The 23,501-nt window shown below is 40.1% G+C and overlaps 1 protein-coding gene across 1 annotated transcript; it reads left to right on the top strand.

Moving 5' to 3' along the window:
- Positions 1-568: 568 nt before the first annotated feature.
- Positions 569-11,743, top strand: CT55 (cancer/testis antigen 55; the record flags this gene model as incomplete). The annotated part of the gene is given in 5 exon segments (XM_082376228.1): positions 569-603; positions 5,674-5,840; positions 10,285-10,373; positions 10,375-10,398; positions 11,537-11,743. Coding segments are annotated over 5 exon segments (507 nt in total). The 3' UTR covers positions 11,729-11,743.
- Positions 11,744-23,501: the final 11,758 nt, after the last annotated feature.

Raw genomic sequence — 23,501 nt, 5'->3', positions numbered from 1 at the left:
GTGGCAGGCTTAAGGGGTGGCAGTTCCTGCAGCTTTCTTGGACTGCACACTCACCTGTCAGTCTCCAGCCCTGGGGCATCAGGGAAGCTCTGACTTTGGTACAGCTTCCTGCACTGTCCTGATTCCTTAGTGGTACCCATAACCCTTGACATTTGCTCCTCCAGATCTTAAACAGATTAGTCAGCATTTAATTCCAGCATTAGATTCTTTCTTTTTTGAAATGCCTGTAGTGCTTTCTTTTTAACTGACCATGCTTGACTGATTCAGGGAGCAAGGCAGACAAGGTCCTGCCTTCATTGAACTTCTAATGAGAGGGATACAGCCAAGGGAATAGGTAGTTACCATATAGCATGAAGGGTCCACTGGTCAGTTTGTCAGTCAGTCAGTCAATAAAAATTGGTGAGGGATTATGCCAGAGCCCTAGGCACTATGCTAAGAAATATGGAGAAATGAGACTCAGTGTCTGGAGGAAAGAGAGACAACAAACGAATAATGAAGAATGAATAAAAAATTCAAGGCAGGGTATGTTCACAGGAGACTTTCAGAGTGCTGGTGGCTCTGAGCACCTATGGTATGCCTGGGCACCCTGGCAGCTGACCCAGTGTAAGGAACCCAAGATGAAGTCACCAACCCCAGGGCCCACTGGGGTCTCGGGCCTTACTGTGAGGGCAACTAAAGAGTATTAGGTGAGAATCAATATAGGAATTGCAGAGTAAGGACAAAGATATCATATCAGTAATCTAACCTTCTGTCTTAAGACTCTAGAAAAAGAAGAGTGATCTAAGCCCAAAGAAAGCAGAAGGAAAGAAATTATAAAGATCAGAGCAGAAATAAATGAAATTGAGAATAGAAAAGCAAGGGAGAAAATCAATGAAACCAAAAGTTTGTTCCTTGAAATGTTCAGGAAAATCAACAAACCTTTAGGTAGATAGACCAAGGAAAAAGAGAAAGGACTCAAATTACTAAAATCAGGAATGAAAGAGAGGACATCCCTGTCTATAAAAAGGACTAAAAGAGAATGATATAAACAATTGTATGCTAAAAATTTAAATGACCTAGATGACCTAGAAAGACAAAAACGATCAAAACTAACTGAAAAAGAGATAGACATTGAATTGTATGGTTTAAATAAGTCAATACTATGGTATGTGAATTATATCTCAATAAAGTCGTTATAAAAATAAAACCCAAAATCCTTAAAAAAAAGAAATAGAAAATCTGAATAGACCTATAATAAAGAAATTGAATTAGTAAGTAAAACACTTTACACACACACACACACACACACACACACACACACACACACACAAAAGCCCAGGTCTAGATTGATTCACTGTTGATTTTACCAGTCATTTAAAGAGGAATGAATACCAATCCTTCTCAAACTCTTCCAAAAAAGCAGAAAAATACTTCCAAACTCATTCTATGAGAGTAGTATCACCCTGATACAAAAACTAGACAGAAATATCACAAGAAAAAAATAAATAACTACAGACCAATATCCCTTATGAATATAGAGGCAAAAATCCTCAAATCAATCCAGCAACATATAAAAGGACTGTATACAATGACTATATTATCAATAGTTGGTTAGGACTGCCATAACAAAGTATCACAGACTGGGTGGCTTAAACAACAGAAATTTATTTTCTCGCAATTCTAGAGGCTAAGAAGTCTAAGAGCAAGGTGTCAGCAAGGTTGATTTTTTTCTAAGCCCTCTCTCCTTGGCTTGCAGATGATTATTTTCTCCTTGTGTCTTAACCTGGCCTTCCCTCTATCTGTATCTGTGCCAAAATTTCCTCTTATGAGGACAGTACTGATATTGTATCAGGGCCACCCTAATGACCTCCTTTTAACTAATTACCCCTTTACAAACCCTATCTCTAAATTCAGTCACATTCTGAGGTCTGGGGATTTTGGCATACAAATTTCAGGAGGACACAATTCAGCCCATAGCAATGACCAAGTGGGATTTATCCCAGGAACACAAGGTTGGTTAAACATGAAAATCGATCAATGTTGTACACCATATTAATAGGATAAAGGCAAAAATCACATGATCATCTCAATAGAAAAAGCATTTGACATAATCCAACATCCTTTCATGATAAAGTCACTCAGAAAACTGAGAGTAGAAAGGAAATTCCTCAACTTGATAAATGGGGGAGGAACAGCTGGACAGCCACGAGATACCATGGATATTAAGCTGCCCGGGGTCCAGGGCAGGTTGCATATGGAGACAGTGTGCAATGCCACCCACCTGGGAGTCTGGGGCTGTTTCTGGGGCTTGTCAGAACTAGGCAGTGACAGGTCCAGCCTGCAGCAGCTTTAAAGATATTGACAAAAATAGCAGATGTGATTGTATCAGAGCCGGAAAGAGAGCGCTTTTAAGGGATTTGGTGGCTTGATGAGGCACAGAGGGTCCACAGAGAGCAGGCTGATGAGGTTTCTGAGTGATGTATCTGAGGGGGCCAAGGGGCCGTGGGCAGTGAGGGCAGTCCAGAGGAAGGTACTGGAAGTGAGGGACTCTGGCAACCAACGGCCCAGGAGAACTGAGAAGTTGGGATCACCTGAGACTGGGAAGACATTGATGACAAGGGAGGGATGACAGGTGGGGAGTGAGACTGCAGGGCCTGGGCTTCAGAAAGGGCCATCACCGATGGGTAAATGCTTCTACCTCTCCTCCACTAGAGGATACCTCCTAGGATCCAGAGCACTTGGCTGGCCAGAGCTTCCTGGAAGAAGGGCCTAGGTTGTGCCAGACAGTGGGTATGGGGGAAGCAATGTAGGGCACTAGGGGTGTGGGCTCAAGGTGCAGAAGGAAAGCCCTAGTCCTAGGCAGCAGCCTGGAATGCAGGATGAGCAGGTAATAAAAAGGGGCAGGGAGGCTGATTCAGGTCTCTGTCTTAGATCTCAAGACCATGGGGAGCCCTTGACTGGCCAACATCATGTCGAAAGGATAATACCCACTAAATTATCTATTGGTGGGCTTTGGGAAGTGGATACCCTGCCTCTAACAGTTTTTCGCAGTCTTGGGGGCACCTTGGAGACACTTGAATCTTGTTCCAGACATTCTCATGTACATGGCCTCTAGCTGTGACCTGGACATGGGGATTCTTCTGTGTGTGTGTGTTCTTTCCTTTTTTTTAAATTAATTTTTATTGGAGTATAGTTGCTTTACAATGTTGTGTTATCGTTTCTGCTGCACAGCAAAGTGAATCAGTTATACATACACATATATCTCCTCTTTTTTGGATTTCCTTCCCATTTAGGTCACCACAGAGCCTTGAGTAGAGTTCCCTGTGCCATACAGTAGGTTCCATTAGCTACCTACTTTATTTACTTATTTTATTGGAGTAAAACTGCTCTAGAATGTTGCGTTAGTTTCTGCTGTACTATGAAGTGAATCAGCCATATGTATACCTATATCCCCTCCCTCTTGGACCTCCCTCCCACCCACCCCATCTAGGTCGTCACAGAGCACCGAGCTGATCTCCCTGTGCTATACAGCAGGTTCCCACTAGCTATCTATTTTACGTTTGGTAGTGTATATATGTCCATGCTACTCTCACTTCGCCCCAGCTTCGCCCTCCCACCCCATGTCCTCAAGTCCATTCTCTATGTCTACCTCTTTATTCCTGCCCTGCAACTAGGTTCATCAGTGGGTCATATGGTAGTTCTATTCTTAGTTTTTTAAGGAACCTCCATACTGTTCTCCATAGTGGCTGTATCAATTTACATTCCCACCAACAGTGCAAGAGGGTTCCCTTTTCACTACACCCTTTCCAGCATTTATTGTTCCTAGATTTTTTTGATAATGGCCATTCTGACCGGCATGAGGTGATACTTCCTTGTGGTTTTGATTTGCATTTCTCTAATAATTAGTGATGTTGAGCATCTTTTCATGTGCCTCTTGGCCATCTGTATGTCTTCCTTGGTGAAATGTCTAGCTCTTCTGCCCATTTTTTAACTGGATTGTTTGTTTTTTTTGATATTGAGCTCCATGAGCTGCTTGTATATTTTGGAGGTTAATCCTTTGTCTGTTGCTTCATTTGCAAATATTTTCTCCCATTCTGAGGGTTGTCTTTTTGTCTTGTTTATGGTTTCCTTTGCTGTGCAAAAGCTTTTAAGTTTAATTAAGTCCCATTTGTTTATCTTTGTTTTTATTTCCGTTACTCTAGGAGGTGGGTCAAAAAAGATCTGGCTGTGGTCTATTTCAAAGAGTGTTTTTCCTATGTTTTCCTCTAAGAGTTTTACAGTGTCTGGTCTTACATTTAAGTCTTTAATCCATTTGGAGTTTATTTTTGTGTATGGTGTTAGGGAGTGTTCTAATTTCATTCTTTTACATGTAGCTGTCCAGGTTTCCCAACACCACTTATTGAAGAGGCTGTCTTTTCTCCATTTGTATGTTCTTGCCTCCTTTGTCGTAAATTAGGTGACCATATGTGCGTGGGTTTATCTCTAGGCATTCTATCCTGTACCATTGATCTATATTTCTGTTTTTGTGCCATACATTTGTACCCCCCAGGGGCCAAATGGTACAAATGAACTTATTTACAAAACAGAAATAGAGTCACAGATGTAGAAAACAAACTTATGGTTACAAGGGGGGAAGGGGGGGATAAATTGGGAGACTGGGACTGACATATACACACTACTATATATAAAGTAGATACCTAATAAGGACCTACTGTGTAGTATAGGGAACTCTACTCAATACTCTGAAATGACCTATATGGGAAAAGAATCTAAAAAAGAGTGGATATATACATACATATAACAGATTCACTTTGCTGTTCGCCTGAAACTAATGCAACACTGTGAATCAACTATACTCCAATAAAAAATTTAAGAAGAAATAAAGTAAAAGGTTTTATCGGAATGCAAAAAAATAAAAACATTATTATTGAGGTACAATTTACATAGCATAAGATTCTCCGATTTTAAGGGTATAGTTCAAAGATACTTTTAGTAAATTTACAGAGTCATGCAACCATTACCTCAGTACAGATATTTACCATGTTAATACGTATGATCAAATTATGCTTCAGCTTTATTGGACTAATTGACTCTGTATTCTCTGAATCTTAAATTCTCTCCGTACTGGGAATTCCCAGAAACCAATTTTTGCACATATTTTTTACCAACTTTCAGAACTTGCTTTGAATTCGTTACTTTTGCCTTTTACTCCCCTTTGATTGTGAATTCCTGGGGGCAGGAACAGTATATCTTTTATCTTTGAATCTAATGTGATCAGTGCATTTAACTTGTTGGTGCACAAATAAAGTTTTCAGACACGTTTTAAAAATGACGGTACAATGCAAAGCGTGAACCCTCATTTAAACTACGGACTTTAATTAAATATAATTTATTAATATTGGTTCATCAATTGAACAAATGTACCAATTGAACAAATGCAAGATGCTAGTAATAGGGGAAACTGAGGGTGGAGGAGAGGAATATATGGGAACTTTCTGCTCAGTTTTCCTAAACTGCTCTAAAAAATACAATTAAAAAGATATGAAGCTCAGGCATTATTTTCTCATCTCATGTCTATGATATGCTTGTCAGGTGAAATATAGTCACCACTGTTTATTTTAGTTGTTTAAACCGTTTCTCAAACAACGATTTAAGCATATGTTTCTGATTTTTTAACTTTTGTTGTGTGTGAAGTAACTGTTTCTTTATCTCACAGGTGGATGCTTTCTGTGATAATTGCCATGGTGATGGACTGCGGGACTCCTGTACTAGAGTTTCACTTGGCTGTATTAACTCTCTGATGGAAGGTGTTAACTACATTCATCACACAACTTCCTTCTCTCTAGACGTTGTTTGTAAAGGTACAATTTACATTTTTAAAAGTTTAAAATTAGGTTTTAACCTATTTTTTAACTTTATAGATTGCATTTGAAAATGGTTACAGTCATCATTTCTGGGGTCAAATTTGGGACATGCTTAGTTGGTGAGAGGATTTTATACTAGAATTACTTCTCCATTGTCCCTGGCTCCAATTGGAGGCTCTTTAATACTTGAGGTGGACTTTTGGAGTTGAAAATGATGTACAGCAAGGGACAGATGCATAATGTTTTGAAAAGCTCATGCTATCACTTGTTGCATTTTCGTTTATTGGAGGCAGTTACTAGTATTTGTGTAATTTTTCCATTCATATAGGCATTGAGTTTCTAATCTAACTGAAAAATCTTACAATTATATAGGGATCCTTTTTTTTTTTTAATTCTTTAAAAGCTTTAAAATAAGGTTTGGTTGTAGCCTTGTACCTTTCTCTTGGTTCGCAAACTGGCCCTGTACATAGAGGGCAAGGAGAGACCTAGAAAGAGGCAGGCCACTCCAGATGGGTAGGGAGCAGGTTTAAAAAGCAAGGGAACTTAATATACGAGGTTTGTCTTGAGTGCACAAGACAAGTAGATCTCCGTACCTGCCCACCAGAATTTTAACTGTTTATACAGAGGCCTTAACAGGGTTTGGTCACGTATACCACCCAAATGGTCTCAGCAATACCTTACTCTCTCAAGGCTGCGTCCTTGAAATGTGGGAACGGTGGGTGGATCATGCATTCCAAGGACAATGGAAGAGATGAGGAGCCTCTAATTGCCCAGGTCCAGTTTGTGGGTCAACCAGGGGTCATGTCTTCTCAGTAACCTCCTCCAACACTTTACAAGTGTGTTTGTGTGTGTGTGTGTGTGTGTGTGTCCATTAATTATCAGGTATAACATTTTGTTGTTTTATGCCTAAAGCGATAATTTGTTAATGCTGTTTGAGTTTAATTCAGCTCAAGATAACAGTGCTAGATATTGGCAAGACCAAGATAACTAAGACTTTATTAAACCCCGTGTGCAAAGAGTTCATAGTTTAATTGAGAGAGACAGGCATTAAAAGAATGTAATTAAAAGAATGTAAAAAATACCACATTACTGAGCATAAGAGAGGGAATGATTGAGTGCTACGGAGACAACTGGGGAAGGCTGCCTCTTTGAGGTGCTTTCCCAGCTGGACTCCATACCCCTGCAACCCCCTGCCAGGCTGGATTCTGAAAGATGAATAGAAGTAAAACTATTGTACCTGTTTAAGCCCAATGAGAAGTCCCCAAAGATGATTGTCTGGTGGCAACTAGGATTTTAAGACCCGTTTAGTCGAAATGCCTAATTCTAGGAGAAAAGTCCCCTGTGATTGCTAAGCTCCAAAGGCAATATTTTCGTCCCTATAACTATGCCAACAGGAAGTCACCACCAATGGTAGCCCTCGCTAGGAGAATGCTTCTCAAGATGGGAAACACTTGAAGATGTTTGTAATGCCAAAGAGATTGATTGAAGGTGAAGAAGAGAGCAGGAAGGACTGATGGAACAAGGTCCCTGGTTGTAAAGAGAGGATGGGACCCAAAGCACAGGTGGAGGGATTTACTGCTGCAAAATAAATTGAGTGAATTGGAGCAATAGACTCTCTAGGGTGAAAGAGAGAGTAAATGAAAAAGAAGACCTGAGCACCTAACCAGTCATACTTAGAATTGTCAGAAAGCTGCTGGGTTTTTTTTGGGGGGGGAGGGTTGTTTCTTGTTTTTAACTATTTATTTATTTATTTGGCTCTACCGTGTCTTAGTTGCGGCACATGGGATCTTCATTGCAGCACGTGGGATCTCATTCCCTGACCAGGGATGGAACCCAGGCCCCCTGCATTGGGAGCACGGAGTCTTAACTACTTTAATCTGATTATAAAACCCAATGAAAATGGCAAAAACCAATTACAATTTAAAATATAATAGGAATCTGAAAGAAGGAAAAATTGTGTTAATTTTTTTTGTTCCACATAATGGGGAGTCCGTGTACGTACTTTCCTTGTTTATGTTCATTCAATAGATACTTGAGTGCCTCACTCTGTTCCAGGTACTATTTTAATAATACTTACATTCTACTGAGATGGAACTCAGACAATATGCAAGTAAGCCTCCCCCCACCCCTATCCCCACCCCCACCAAAAGAGATACGGATTGCTTTCTGCTCTCTGGGACTTGGGGAAGGCATTGTGATAGTAAAACTGGGAGTGGAGTGAGGTTTACTATAGATAGCAGATTAGGGAAGATCTCTCTGAGGAGGTGACACTTGAGCTGAGACCTGAAGAAGAAGGAGCCGGCTGGGGAAAATATTTCAAAGGGAAGAAACATTGGAAAACTCCTGAGGTGGAAAAATCTTGGCACGTCCTTGGAACTGAAGGGAGGGCAGGATGGCTGCAGTATAGTGAGTAGGTGTCATATGACTCGAATGACGGATGGGTATGAAATGAGATTGTAAGGGCCAGTAGGATCCAGATGTTATAGAATCTGGTATTGTGTTAAGTACGGACTTTACCCTATCAGATTTAATCCTCTCAGGAACCTTCTGCGGTAACCTTGGTGTGGTCAGTTCTAATAGGATGGCATAGATGAAAAAAAAAATTGTAAGCGGGTTGAGAAGTGTGCGGGCGGTGAATATGTGCAGACGTGTGTGACAGGAGTGTGTGAAAGGGAGGAACTGTGTGTATGTTCTTCTCTGCCCAACATGAATGTGTTTATATGCCAGTGGGAGATGGTCTCATGGGTGCTTCTAGGTCCAAGATCCCATTGGGTTTTATCTGCCTCACAGGATCGTAGTGATTAGGCCCGTTTGGCAGACAGGTTTTGAGGGTTTGGATCTATGAATGTTGCTCACAGGAAACGGTTAACATCAGTGATGGGTCTCAGATTTTTTTTTTTTTTTTGGCTCTGCCACGCGGCATGTGGGATCTTAGTTCCCTGACCAGTGATGGAACCCACGCCCTGCAGTGGAAGCACAGAGTCTTAACCTCTGGACTGCTGGGTAATTCCCTCAGATTGTTATTTTATGTGAATAAACAATAAATCTTAACCATTTTCCTGAAGGATGCTAAAATGGAATTGGGCGTTCAGCCTAGGGGTGAGGCTGGGGACATCCACCAAAGTGCACAATGTTGCTATTTCTTTTGTATGTTTCAGGCCATGGCCTATTACAGTCCTAGAAAATCCGATGTATCCTTATGTAACCAGTGCAACCTGAGGTAGAAGCCTGGGGTCACAAATAAGGCTATTTCTTCATTTTTCAGAATATACTGGCTTGACTGAGGAGAAGACTAGCAAGAGCTTAGCTTTAGACATAATAATTTGAGTAAACACTTGGATGTATGAATCTGAAGTTGGTTAGAGCTCCAGTTATATACATTTTGGAATTATCAGCCTATGGATTTTATATAACGCCACACAAAGGAAATGTGGAGAGAGACAGAGAGAGAGGAAGGGAGGAAGGGAGAGAGAGAGAGAGAAAGAGGGAGAGAGAGAGAGAGAAGAGGTCCCTCATGTGGTCTTAGGTCATTCTAAAATTTAGTTGTAATGGAACCAAGGAGAACAAGGAAAGGGCTATGATGGAACTCGGAAATGCTGGATCATAGGGTACAGAAATGTTTAACTTCAGTAGATATTGCCAACTTTCCGAGGTGGTTGTACCAAGTTTCACTTTCAGTAGCAGCATTTGAGAATTCCATTTGCTTCAAATCGTCCATGGTACCTTTGTATCCTGTGACTCGCTTTTAATTTATTGTGTAAATCTGTAAATATTTGTTTATAACTGAAAAATATAAAATATATAGAGTTCATCATTGGTCCAAAGCACCTGAGAAAATTGGTTCTTTCTGTAGCAATATGTTCTACTGCTACTGCTCCCACTAATAGCAATCAACATTCATTTGGTGCTGATTCTGTGCCAACTGCTATTCTGTGAGTTTTGTACGTATCGATTAATTGTCTCTTCAACTCTATGTAGTAAGTACTACTATCATGCTTCTCATTATACAGATGAAGAAATCAAGGCACAGAAAGTTAAGTAAATTGAGTAAGGGGCAGTATTAAGGTTTGAACTCAGGCAGCGAGATTCATACGTGGTGTGCTCTTACTTACGTACCTTCCTTCCTCCCCAGAAGGAGCTGTGAATGCGACCCACGGTTTGATAAATCCTGTGCTGCTCTCACAAAGATTGCTCTGAGATGCACAGTTAATGCTTTATCCCAGTCGACCTTAAGTCAGTAGAGAGAATCAATGCCTAAAGGATTATAAACTTCCTTTCTGACAGGAAGACTTACAGGTTACCTGTTTTTAAATGTTCAAAATGTACCTTCAGAGTCATAGAAACTATTTTAGGGTATTCCAATGTCAAAGTAACTTGTGAAATTTCACATGACAACATTAAGAGATAATTCCAACTTGATTTCTCTCCCTGGTTGTTTTAGGTTTTGAGCCTTATCAGGGTGACCGAGTAGAAGTTGAGTTTTCCATCCATCCAGACACGCGGAGCAGAAAGGCCCTCTCAGTGAAGCCTCTTGAGACACAAGCACGTGCACAAGGTAGTTCATCTGATGTTGGCCTTGTTATTTGTTTTTGCTTAGCCTGCCTGTGGTGATAATTTTTGCTGCCCGGGATTCTACTGGATGTTTTGGGAAACCTAAAGGAAAGTATATTCTTTGCCAAAGAGAAGTTTATTTTCTTATTGAAAAGGTGGTGCTTCTGAAAGGAAATAATTAGAGAATAATATAGAAGACATATAATTAAGATCTAAATTTTACAGTTTATTCGGGAGGTATTAAAATGTTCTGAGAGCAACAAGAACAGACAACAAATCATGTTCAGGGAATTGTTGGGGAAGAATGAATGGCTTGGGTGGTGGGACTAGAGCTTACAGTAAATGCTGGGTGTGGTTTGGTAGTGGAGACTGAAAATGAGTGAGAAATACAGTTTGCACGAAGGTACAGATGAAGCTTGAAATGTGACAGAAGAAGTGGGGGAAATGATATTCTATTTGCCACCACATCCTTTCTTACTCAATCCCTTTCACTCTCTCCATTGTAACTACAGAGGTTAATGGAGGTAGTGTGTTATTTATTTAGAGCAGAGTTTCTAATCTTAGACTGAAATCCACAGAGACTCTGACTTAATTGGTGTGAGGTGGGGTCTTGGCATGGGTAGTTTTACAAAGCGCTCCACTCTGGTGTCTCAAATATGCCAACCAGGTTGGGAATCACTGATTTGGAGTGACCTACAGATTTTTCTTTTCTTTTTTTTTTTTTTGGCTGTGTTGGGTCGTAGTTGCGGCACACAGGATCTTCATTGAGGCATGCGGAATCTTTCGTTACAGCACACGATTTCTCTCTAGTTGTGGCGTGCGGTTTTTCTCTCTCTAGTTGTGGCGCCTGGGCTCCAGGGCATGTGGGCTCTGTAGTTTGCAGCATGTGGTCTCTCTCGTTGAGGCATGTGAGCTCAGTAGTTGTGGCACGTGGGCTTAGTTGCCCCATGGCATGTGGGACCCTAGTTCCCTGGCTAGGGATCAAACCTACATCCCCTGCATTGGAAGACGGATTCCTTACCACTGGACCACCAGGGAAGTCCCTGGAGTGACCTACAGATTAAAGCCAGAGTGAGGAGGTGCAGACCCTGTGACAGTGCACGACCCTTTTACATAAATATTTCCATTATTTGTAATTACAGGTCTGCATTACTAGGCTACAGGGAAGAAATGGGGTGGTAGATGATACTATCTTTTTCACCCTGGATTCTCTGAAACTTCCTGATGGCTACATACCTCAAGTATCTGACGTCGTCGATGCGGTCGTGGTGGAGAGCATTCAGTCCTGCTATGTTTGGAGAGCAATTCCTATGACTCTAGTGAAAAGGGGGTAATAAGAAAGCAACGTTTTTATTCCCTGTGCAGTTTTTCTTCTCTTGGCAGTAAAGGACCTGGTTTAAAGGTGTTTTGGAAAAAAAACCCACCACACCAACAGCTTAGTAAACCTCAACAGTTAATTCAAAGACAACCTTTCAAATCCTGTGTGGGCTGGCTAAATGGAGTGCATCTTCTGGAGGGTGTTTGGCATTTTTCATTATTGATTAAAGACATTTCACCTTCATCCTTTGTAATAATCTTATGTCTATGATTTTCTGTTTTTAGTGGATCTGTTTATTTTAAAATATTAATCTACATTCCATGAGGTTTTTTTCACCTTTAGAATAGAGTTTCTAATCCGAGAAATGTTTCTTTAGAACACATTGTGCATCATAGTTCGGTTTTTTTGATATTCCGAGTTTGTGTCACAGGTCCAGTGGGACCACTCAACCATCTAGTGGTTAGTTCCCCACTTTATGGGTGAGTAGTTGGAGTCAATATTCTCTAAATTTTAGATAGTCACCTATTGGTTCACTTCAGAAATAGTGATTACCTCCTATGTGCTAGATGCTAGGGTTATAGCCTTGAACACAAAGGCCAAAATTCTGTGCCCTGATGGAACTTGTGTTTTGTGAACGCCCGCCTGGCTTCCTGACCCCTGGAGTGTTCGGATAGAAAGGGGCATGTGGGAGCTGTTTTGTTGCGGCTCCAAGTCCCCAGGAAAGTGGTTATTCCAAAGCAGCACCACATGCTGCAGGAATTCCAGAAAAGTCCACCATTGGACTTGAGAGACACGTGGGCTGTGGATTCTACCAGCTCCCCACTGAATTCTCCTGTTTGGTTGTTGTGGAAGACTGACTGTTCTTGGAGAGTGACAGTGGATTATCATAAACCTAATCGGTGGTGATTCAATCCCAGCTGCCATTTCACAAACTTCCTCACTGGAGTGAGTGAATCACGTCAGCACCTGGGGTGCAGTGGTTGGGTGGGGGGGTGAATACTTTTCCTTCATCCTTTTAGCAAACTCCAGAATCTGTCTGCTTTCACAGGGCTGGCCCAGCAGTACTTTACTTTGAACATTTTGCCTCAGGGCTATGTTGACTCTGAGGCCTTTGCCACAGTTTTGAATGCAGGGTCCTTGATCATCTCACCCTCCTCAGTGCAGCACCTGGTCTCCCTAACTGGCTGATGTCATGGTCCTGGGACCGGGGAGCAGAAAGTATGAGTCTGGCTTGGGTTAGAAACGGGGTTTTAATAAGTCACATGTAAACACAGGGACCTGCCACCACACACTTCTGGGGCTCCAGTGTTCTGTGGTAGAGCTTCCCAACCGGTGTGTTGGGAACAGGTAGCAGAAGTGCTGGTATACAGATTCCCCTCAGCTCATTTAGGGATAAATACAACGAAGGAAAAGAAAGAAGACAATCATTTTGAGCAGTGTCGGCAAACAACAGCCCTTGGGCCAAATCTTACCTGTGCCTTTTTTACTTTAAGCAGCTTTATTGAGATGTAATTCACATAACATTACAATTCACCCATTTAAAGTGTACAATTCAGTGGTTTTTAGTATCTTTGCAGTAGTATGTAACCATCACCACAATCTTAATTTTAGGACATTTTTCACCCCCGCTTGAAAACATCCCATATCAGGAATAAAAATCAGATTGTACATTTCACCTTTTTGATTCCGTCATAGACAAATTCGCTCTCTTTACTGCATTTTAAAGTCAGCTCTTCAAGTGGTTCTGAAGCCTTGTAAACATGAGACCCGAGTGCATTCTATTGGTCACACATATGGCACCAGATGCCACTTACAATCTGAATTTCAAATCTCCACTCCCACCCAGGTGTGCTGCCTAAGTTCCTTAAATGTGTAACCAATCACCTACTGCAGTCTGTCTTGAGCTCAAACTCAAGTGTCATAAAACAATTTTTCACCTGCCATCTCTGGAACTACACCTTGGACTCACTATATTCTATGTCCTAGTGACTAGGACCAGCAAATTCTTCATCCAAAGGGGACATGCACTGCTCTTGCAACGTGCTTCATGCTTTACTTTTGTCTTATTCTTGTTAATGCTGTTCACTCTTTTCTAGAATTTCATCTCTATAATCTTTACAATTCTTATTGCCTGTAAAAATCCCATCTATTTCAGGCAAAAGGCAAACATAAATGTGAAATAGAGACTTAAACAAAGAATCAGTTAGGAAAGTGTTTATTAGTTTCAAGTTCCACACATCATATTACTTTCTTATAGTATCTAAGAGCACGATTTGCACTACATTAATCAGAAAGTATGACAAAGGCTCTAAAATGCTGGCTCTTTGGTGTGAGAATGAGATTGGGGCTCTGTTGTTGGGGAGTGAATTTTTTTTTTAATGAATGACTGGATTTTATTTATTTATTTATTTATTTGGCTGTGTTGGGTCTTCGTTTCTATGCGAGGGCTTTCTCTAGTTGCGGCAAGTGGGGGCCACTCTTCATCGCGGTGCGCGGGCCTCTCACTATCGTGGCCTCTCTTGTTGCGGAGCACAGGCTCCAGACGCGCAGGCTCAGTACTTGTGGCTCACGGGCCTAGTTGCTCCGCGGCATGTGGGATCTTCCCAGACCAGGCCTCGAACCCGTGTCCCCTGCATTGGCAGGCGGATTCTCAACCACTGCGCCACCAGGGAAGCCCGGGGAGTGAATTTTGACCAACGACATCCTCACAGCACTGGGCTAGGAATTTACATCCACAATCTCATTTAATCCTCAAAAATATGGTCAGAGTTAGTAAACACAGGCACAGAGAAGTCAAGTGATTTTGTAAAAGACAGGCCTTTTAACAAATAGAGCTGGGAATCAGTCGTGTTTGTCTGTCTGTCTCCAAACCTGTAAACTCAGTACATCTGAAAAGTGGAAATTCTCCCTACAGGGTTCTAGTGGTTTTCACTCATTCATTCAACAGACATTTTTTTAAATACCAGGCTGGATATAATGCTCTCAATGCAAAGGTGAAAAAAAAAAAAGAGGCCGTGGCTTAGCCTCTTGGTCAATGACACTTTTGGTCTAATGGGAAAGGTGGATGTGATCACTTAAGTAACCATGAAAATAAAAATTATGATGGACTGGGGAGGAAGAAATAGGCTGTTCTGAAAGTGAGATAATAGTGGTGATGGGGCCCATGTTAGATTAGGTGTCAGGGAAGACCACTTGAGGAAGTCATATTTAAGTTGAGAAAGGAAGAGTAAGTAGACATTTATTGAGTAAAGGCTATTGAGTAGAGAGGATGGTATGTGCAAAAGTCCTGAAGCAGAAAAGAGCTGGTGCATTTTAAAGACTTGAAAAGCCTTGGGGTTGGCCAGATGGCTCGATACAGCCAATGGGATGTGAGAGTATGTGATGTGAGTAAGTGCCCCTGATGTCGTGGTGACCCACCATGAGAAGCACATACCCCTTCATTCTAGGCCCAGAATGACAGCACACGGAGCTGATCTGAATCCGGCCTGCAGCGTGGAGCCAAACTCAGACAACTCACATCTGAAACAGGGCTACCCAGGCAAGAACTGGCAAACCCTAGCTCATAAGCAACATGCAGAGCTGTGAATATACAAATAAATGCTTGTTATTATAGGTCACTGAGTTTTGGACGTTATTGCTGTAATAGCTAACACAGACTTTTAACAGAAATAAGTGACCCTCACTAATACACACAGACACATGCACACACTATCTGCTCTGCACTGGTTCATCATCAGGCTTGACTAAAGCAAGAACAGGAAAATGATGACTAGGAGTCTATGCAGGGTGTAAAGCATGATTATTAACTATAACAACAGTAGATGATGAGCAGTTGGGTCATAATTTTGTCACTGAATTTAAACCGGGCTGCTACTGTTGATTGCGCTGCTCCAGGCTTTTTAATAAACCCATTATACGTCATATTTCAGTTATCCTGCAAAATTACTTTAAAAAAAAGGTAGGATAATAGCACAATGCAATGGCAAAGAGAATTGTATTGACAAGCTACCACATTCATGATCTCAATTTCTGGCTTAGAGAAGCCTCAGTCTTTTCTAGCATATATTTTTTTCTTCACAGTCCAGAAGATGCTGGCACTTAAATGTATTATATTTCCCTCTCCTGTTTAGCCAGGGGATTTTTATGTTGCTGTAATGCTTCCTGCTTCTTAAGGGCTTTTGGGAAACAAATCTTTTAAAAGTGAGATTTTACTGCATAGACTCTAGGAGTGACATTGATGAGCATCTAAAAAAGAGACAATTACATTGATATATTTTGCCATTTGTTAGTGATTGAACTGGTCTAGTATCTGTGATTTTATTAAAATATATCTGATGGCACTTATGCATTATTGTAAGATAAAAATATAAATGCATTCTAAATGAGTTGTTCATGAAGTCTGGAATACTTTCCACTGTGCAGGGAGTCCTTACTATAGGACAATTACATTTCTTGTCCTTAGATATATGGGTTTGTAGAGGAGAAAAAACTTTTACTCTACTCTCTTATGTTCTGTAACTGGGACCTGGAAATTAAACTGATGAAAGCAAGATTAACAAGAGAAAATGCATACAAATTTAATTTTAATTTTATGTGCACAAAGGTTTGACAGAAAAGAAGTGAAAACTCAAAGAAACTATTAGACTTGGGAGTTTATATACCATTTAAACAAAGGGTGATAAATTGTGAAGAAGTGACTAGACAAGGAAAAGTGGGGGAGGGGGTGTTGGGCTTCTATGGGCAGTAAATTGGGGGAAGGTAAATATATGGGAAATTATCAAGATAAGGGTAATTTAGTAAGGGTTTTTTGGTACAGACTCATTTCAATGTCATCTTTAATGTCTAATGATAAGGGTTGTTTTCTTCCTCCTGGAACAAGAGGAGAAGGGACACCTTCAAAAGGGAAATTTATGTCCTGCTTTAGGCAGACAGGAGAAAGGCAAAGAGCTCTTCCTGTATTTGCTTTTTCTCAGTTGCCTTCAGCTCAAAATAATCTTTATGCCAAGATGGGATATTTGCAGTGGCATATTCTGATCCCTTTCAGGCTTGTAGAATTTTAGAGCTGGAAGAGGCTTTAGAAATCCTCTAATGTAGTGTATCTTAAACTTTTGTGAGTCAGTAATGACTTTGAAAATGTAGTGAAACCTATAAACCACCTCCCCAGAAACAATTTCAAATAAAAAATTGGTATATACTTACAGGGAGTTCAGACTCTCTTGAAACATGTCTATGGACACCTTACGAGTCTCAAAATGATTCTCAAAAAATGAGAATCAGGGGAATTCCCTGGCGGTCCAATGGTTAGGACTCTGTGCTTCCACTGCAGGGAGCACGGGTTCGATCCCTGGTCGGGGAACTAAGATCCCGCATGCCACGTGGCATCACCAAAAAAAATAAAATGAGAATCAGTTTTCCCTGTCCTTGTCTAGCTAATTCTCCAGTGCCCTATGGGCTTAGTGGCAGCCAAAAATAAAACGAGAGGCTGGATGATTGCATGATTACTGCTTAATTCATTAACTTGCTTTCGATTAATTTCTTAAGTTTTATTATAAAAAATTCAAACATTCACAATTTTTAAAAGATAAGTTTAACAAGTTTCCCGGATCTGTCCCCCGGATTCAATAAATGTCAACATTTGGCCACCTTGTTTCATTTATCCCTCCCCTGACAGCTTTTCTTTTCCTTTTTCTTTTTTAAAAATCAATTTAAAAAATTTAATTGAATAAATTTGACATGTATCATTGTGCAAATTTAAGATGTTAGATACATTTATATGTTGTAATATGATTGCTAATGTGGCTATATTTATCACATTATATAATTATAGTACAATATTGTCTATATTCATTATACTGTGCCTTAGATCTGTGTGACTTATTTACTACTTGTTACAAGTTTGTAGCCTTAAACACCATCACTCTTATCCCCCCTCCATCCCCTAGTAACCACCATTTTACTCTGTTTTTCACTAGTTTAACTTTTTCAGATTCTACATATAAGTGATATCATACAGTACTTGTCTTTCTCTCTCTGGCTTATCTGACTTAGCATAATGTGCTCAAAGCCATCCATGCTGTCACAAATGGAAAGATAACTTCCTTTCTCGTGCCTGAATAATATTCCATTGTGTATATGTACCACATCTTTTTTATCTGTTCATCTGTTGATGGGCATTTGGCGTCCCCTGACAATTTTGACTGAAGTATTTTAAAAGAAATCCAAGACATCATGTTATTTCACTCGTGATTACTGCATTATACATCACTAAATCATAAGGATATGCCATATCCCAATTAATAGTAATTCCCTGGCCAATTAATAGAAATCACGTAATATCATTTAATTCCAAGTTTATATTCAAATTTCTCTTAATTGTTTTGTTCAAATGAAGACCTAAATAACATCCACATAGTTAATTTGCCTTTTGTACCTCTTAAGTATCTTTCATTCTATTCATTCAATAGTTTGCTCCTGACACCCCTTTTTATTGATTTAAGAATGAGCTTTTTGTTCTTGAAGAATCTCCCACATTCTGGGTTCGGCCAGTTACTTCTTTGTGCCATCATTTTATTTGTTCCTCTATTCCATGTAATCATAAAACCTGGGAACTGGGCTTCCCTGGTGGCACAGTGGTTGAGAATCTGCCTGCCAATGCAGGGGACACGGGTTCGAGCCCTGGTCTGGGAAGATCCCACATGCCGCGGAGCGACTAGGCCCGTGAGCCACAATTACTGAGCCTGCGCGTCTGGAGCCTGTGCTCCACAACAAGAGAGGCCGTGATAGTAAGAGGCCCGCGCACCGCGATGAAGAGTGGCCCCCACTTGCCGCAACTAGAGAAAAGCCCTCGCACAGAAACGAGGACCCAACACAGCCATAAATAAATAAATAAATAAATAAAAGGTCTCTTCTTTAAAAAAAAAAAAAAAAAAAAAAACCTGGGAATTAGAGATAGATAATGTTTATGTTTTGCTCTATTCTGTTTAGTATAAAAGAGGAGCAAGAGTCTATGAGAATCCTCTTGCCTCATAGAGGGTGGGAAAGACATATCTTTTCATCCAAACTTTCCTTATGTCTTCTATAATATGGATTGTTTCATTATTTTGCTGGTTTATTTCTGTGCTAAGGAACACAGGCCTTTCCGGATATAGGGACCCTCCATTTCCTGCATATGTTTCTATTCTGAAGAGCATGTAGGCTGTAATAAAATGTATTCCAAATCCAGCACTGAGGCAATGTGTATGGAAGTTTCTGGCATAATACCTAAGACATCTCAAGCTGGTAACTGTTAGTTAATGCTGAAGCAAAATAAGTTCAATCCTCACTCAAAATAATTGTATGTCTAGTTATTAAAATAATCATTTTCTGGATTGAGGGAAACAAAATCCTCTAGAACCCCCCCATAATATAAACTAAGGTATTCTCTGTATTGGGTAAAGAATAAAAATACCCCTTCTTATTCATTGGCACAAACAATTTCAACTTCTAGAGAATTTTGTGATTGTCTGGTACCCCAAAATTGATCATAAAAAACCAACCAACAAATAAATAATAAAGCTAGTCAAAAGGCTGAAGGCCCAGCAAACAACTTAGGAGGGTGAAGTCAATTCTTAGTTCACATATAATAGTTGTAGGAAAAATGAATACTCCGTGTAATTACCAAAAGTTTTTCAGCTTATTTACTTCAATAACTATACAGTCAACCCTCAGTATCCGAGGGAGATTGGTTCCAGGAGCCCTGCGGAGAACAAAATCCACCGAAACTCAAGTCCCTTATATAAAATGGTCTAGTGCAGTTGGCCCTCTGTAACTGCAAATTCGGAAGCTGCGGTTACGGAAGGACGATTGTCTATTTTCTCTCTTCTTTTTTTTTTTTTTATAAATGTTTATACGTCTTTCTCCCCACTAAGCTATGAATACTTTTTTTTTCTTTTTTTTAAAATTTATTTATTTATTTATTTATGGCTGTGTTGGGTCTTTGTTTCTGTGCGAGGGCCTTCCCTAGTTGTGGCAAGCGTGGGCCACTCCTCATCGCGGTGCGCGGGCCTCTCACTATCGCAGCCTCTCTTGCTGCGGAGCACAGGCTCCAGACGCGCAGGCTCAGTAGTTGTGGCTCACGGGCCCAGTTGCTCCGCGGCATGTGGGATCTTCCCAGACCAGGGCCCGAACCCGTGTCTCCTGCATTGGCAGGCAGACTCTCAACCACTGCGCCACCAGGGAAGCCCTATTTTCCCTCTTCTTGAGTGGTGCCCAACGTTTATCCTCTTCTCTTCCTATTGCTCACACTCATTGATTCAGTCCATTATTTTAATTCCCACTTCTAGGGTCATACTAATGGTGTTCGCATGCTTGCAACTCAGAGCACTGTGCTTGGACATTGGCAAGAGTTTAATACCAGCTTGTGGAATAAACTTACAAATCTACTTTGTTAGCCTTGATTCTCTCCCAAGCTCCAAATCTACACGTTAGGGAACTAATATAGGGCAGTGGCTAATAGGGTGGGCTATTAGATAAGTGTTTAGGTATAAACCTTGGCTCAGTTACTAGCAAGTTGTGTGGCTCAGAGGAAGTTACTTAAATTTTCTAAGGCTTTTTTTCTTGATCTATAATAGAGGGATGGTAACAAAACAAGCCATATAAAGCTATTGTAAGTATTAAGCAATGTAGTGCATGTCACGGGCTTAGCAGAGTGTCCAACCCAACACATAATAAGCCCTCTATAAACAATTCCCTGTGCATGGCACACTTTCTCACAGTTCCAGTACTCTAGTCATCGTATTCCCTTAGTGTAGAATACACTTTGTTTCAATTTCTGAATTTTGTACGTATACTTCAACCCCCTTCACTTTCCTGGTTTCCTTAATAAACTTTTTTGGAATTAAGAGCTTCCTTCTCCAGTGTTGTGTATTGAGTAATATGATTTCAAACCCGCTTGTTTTGATCTAAGAATGAAGCTGTTTACATTGCGGAAGTGTGTCATTATTGATATCTGTGGTTGACCATAAGCACTCAGTAGTTCAGCTTTAGCACTGCTGGGGGCTTATCGATAAGAGCATGTGGAGGAGCGGCTATGACTGGCGGACATTTAAGCTTTAAATACCAAGAGGTGTGAACAGCATCTCCAGAGTGTTTGGTCTGGGCGAGGCGACTCTTTGCTGATCTAAATAGCTCTCTGAAGACCTTGCGGGGAGCGGGGAGGGGAGGGACTCTTTACCTGCTGTGGTGAAAACCGAGCAGCGGCCCCTTGAAGGAGACCATCTTGCCCGTCAACATGGCTACTTCCCTCCCTAGCAACGTGCCCTAGCAACGTGCCCTAGCAACAGGGGACTTTTGCTTTGCTGGGGCAGCTGAATGTCAGCCCTTGGTTGCCTAAGCCCACTTGTAGAAAACCGACTTGTAGAAAGTTGCAGCTCAACTAAATTTGGACTTTATTCCTTTCATCTCCCCCTTGCCTGGAACCATAGTGTGCTTAAGCTAGTATTGGTTTGGAGTATGTTATTTCTTCATTGGCTTATTAAGAGATATTATCCTTTATGCTATTGGCTTGTGAAATTATTATAATTCCCCCAGTGAACCTGTGTTAAATAAATTATTGGCAAAGACAATCTCAGTCTCTGAGTATAATTTGCCCCCCCAAAAAACATTCAGTTTTCCATGATATTCCCTAAAACTGTCTTAAAACACTTATTTGTCTATGTTTAATAATGATTTGTGTATATATCTGTCTCTTCTAATAAAGTTAATTGAAGACTTTACTTGATATTAATCATAGGGCTTAACACAGAGGTGGATGGGTTAAAAAATGAATGAATAAATGTATGAATGTATTCTAGTGTATAAATTAAATTACGAATAATGGTATTTTGAAATGTACTGTAAAATATGTGGCAGGAAATACATTTTTCAAAATCATGTAAAATGAAACCCAAAAGTTGTTAGTTAACACTGACCTATTTATAATCGAAATAAATTTACTGGTCAAAAAAATTAAGACCAGAGTTCGAATGAGTTTGAATTACACTCATTTTGTGTAGGATAATTCACATATTCCTGATATAATGGTATAAATCACGTGAAATGTCTTAGTGCCTACAGGAGAATTATTTCAAGTTCCGCCATCTTTTCACTTTGAGCATTCACTGTCTTCTGACCCCTTCTATTTCAGTCCTATCCCATTTCTGGCAATTTCTTCCTCTCTGTATAAGCCCTACAGGTCCACAGCTCCACACAACTCAGGCATAGGACAACCACATTGTGTCCAACCCAAATTTCCAGAGACCACATTCTCTCCATGAACTTGGTACCTTGTCTTCCTGAAGACAAATGGATTAGAAAAAGAGAACACTGCAAATCATAACATTTCAATCACTTAAGTTTTTTTTTAATTGTGGTAAAAAAACTCATTTTGCCTTCTTAACTATTTTTAAGTGTACAATTCACTAGTATTAAGTATATTCACATTGTTATGCACTATATCTCCAGAATTTTTACCTTGCAAAACTGAAACTCTGTACCCATTCAACAATTCTCCATTTGTCCCTCCCCCGAGCCCATGGTAACCACCATTCTACTTTCTGTTCCTATGAATTTGGCTACTTTAAATACCCCATATAAGTGGAATCATACACTATTTGTCTTTTTGTGACTGGCTTATTTCACTTAGCATAATGTCCTCAAGTTTCATCTATGTTGCAGCATGTGACAGGATTTCCTTCCTTTTTAAAGGCCGAATAATATTCCATTGTGTGGATATATCACATTTTGTTTTATCCATTCATCCATTGATGGACATTTGGGTTGCTTCCTCTTCTTGGCTATTGTGAATAATGCTGCTATGAACATGGGTATGCAAATATCTTGTTGAGATCCTGCTTTCAATTCTTTGGATGTATACCCAGAAGTGGGATTCCTGGATCATTTGGTAGTTCTAATTTTAATTTTTCGAAGATTCAATCACTTACGTTTTTAAAAAGAAAGATGGTGCTTTTCAATAACTTTATAACCATTTAGGTTTGCTTTTTGAATCAATTGTTACAAGAAGAAATTAGTCTCAATTTAAAGAGCAGAGTGTACTTAAAAATAACTAGCCTTTTGAAAAAATATTTTTTCCCCTTTCATCTGCAGGCATCCTTCTGTGCAGGCTGAACAATACTTAAGTGAACAAACGAAGAAAACTTTCTGTTTCTTGTCCCATAAATCAGCAATAGGTCAGAATTGCTATCATAAAGCCAGATTATCTCTTAACAATAATAATATACACACCTATATACAAATGATGATTACCCTGTACCCGGATTGTCTTGCAAAAGTCAGTATATTTGTGAGTGTCTTCAATATTACTCTGGGAAGTGAGAGGGTGGGTCCTGCAGTGTGCTGGAGGTGGTTGACACTAGTTCCTGGGAGTACATTGCCTCACAACTGCCAAGAGCTGGTTGTATGTTAGTGACATGATGTTGGTGGGTTGAAATAGACCATAATGACAGTATTTACATGATGGAAATTGGCAAACATTAAAAATCAGGACTTTTATTTATTTATATATATATTTTTTGAGAGCCAGTTGGCAACTATTTACCAGCATACTACTGAGTGGGTACTAAGGAACTTTCAGTTCACTGTCTCGGAGATTAATAAAAAGCATAGTAAAAAGATTTTAAAAAGAGTCTTATGTAAAATAGATGTGAGTAAAACAAGAACCTTGATTAAAATTGAATTAAGTGAAACAAATGGCCTGGAAGAGGGTGAACTAACTTCCTTATTATAAATAGAAGTTTCCGTTTGTTTGCGTTTTT

The sequence above is a fragment of the Balaenoptera borealis genome, assembly GCF_965194805.1.
Source record: "Balaenoptera borealis genome assembly, chromosome: X".
Lineage (NCBI taxonomy): Eukaryota > Metazoa > Chordata > Mammalia > Artiodactyla > Balaenopteridae > Balaenoptera > Balaenoptera borealis.
Note: the sequence above shows the minus strand (reverse complement) of the source record. Positions and strands in the feature narration are given on the sequence as shown.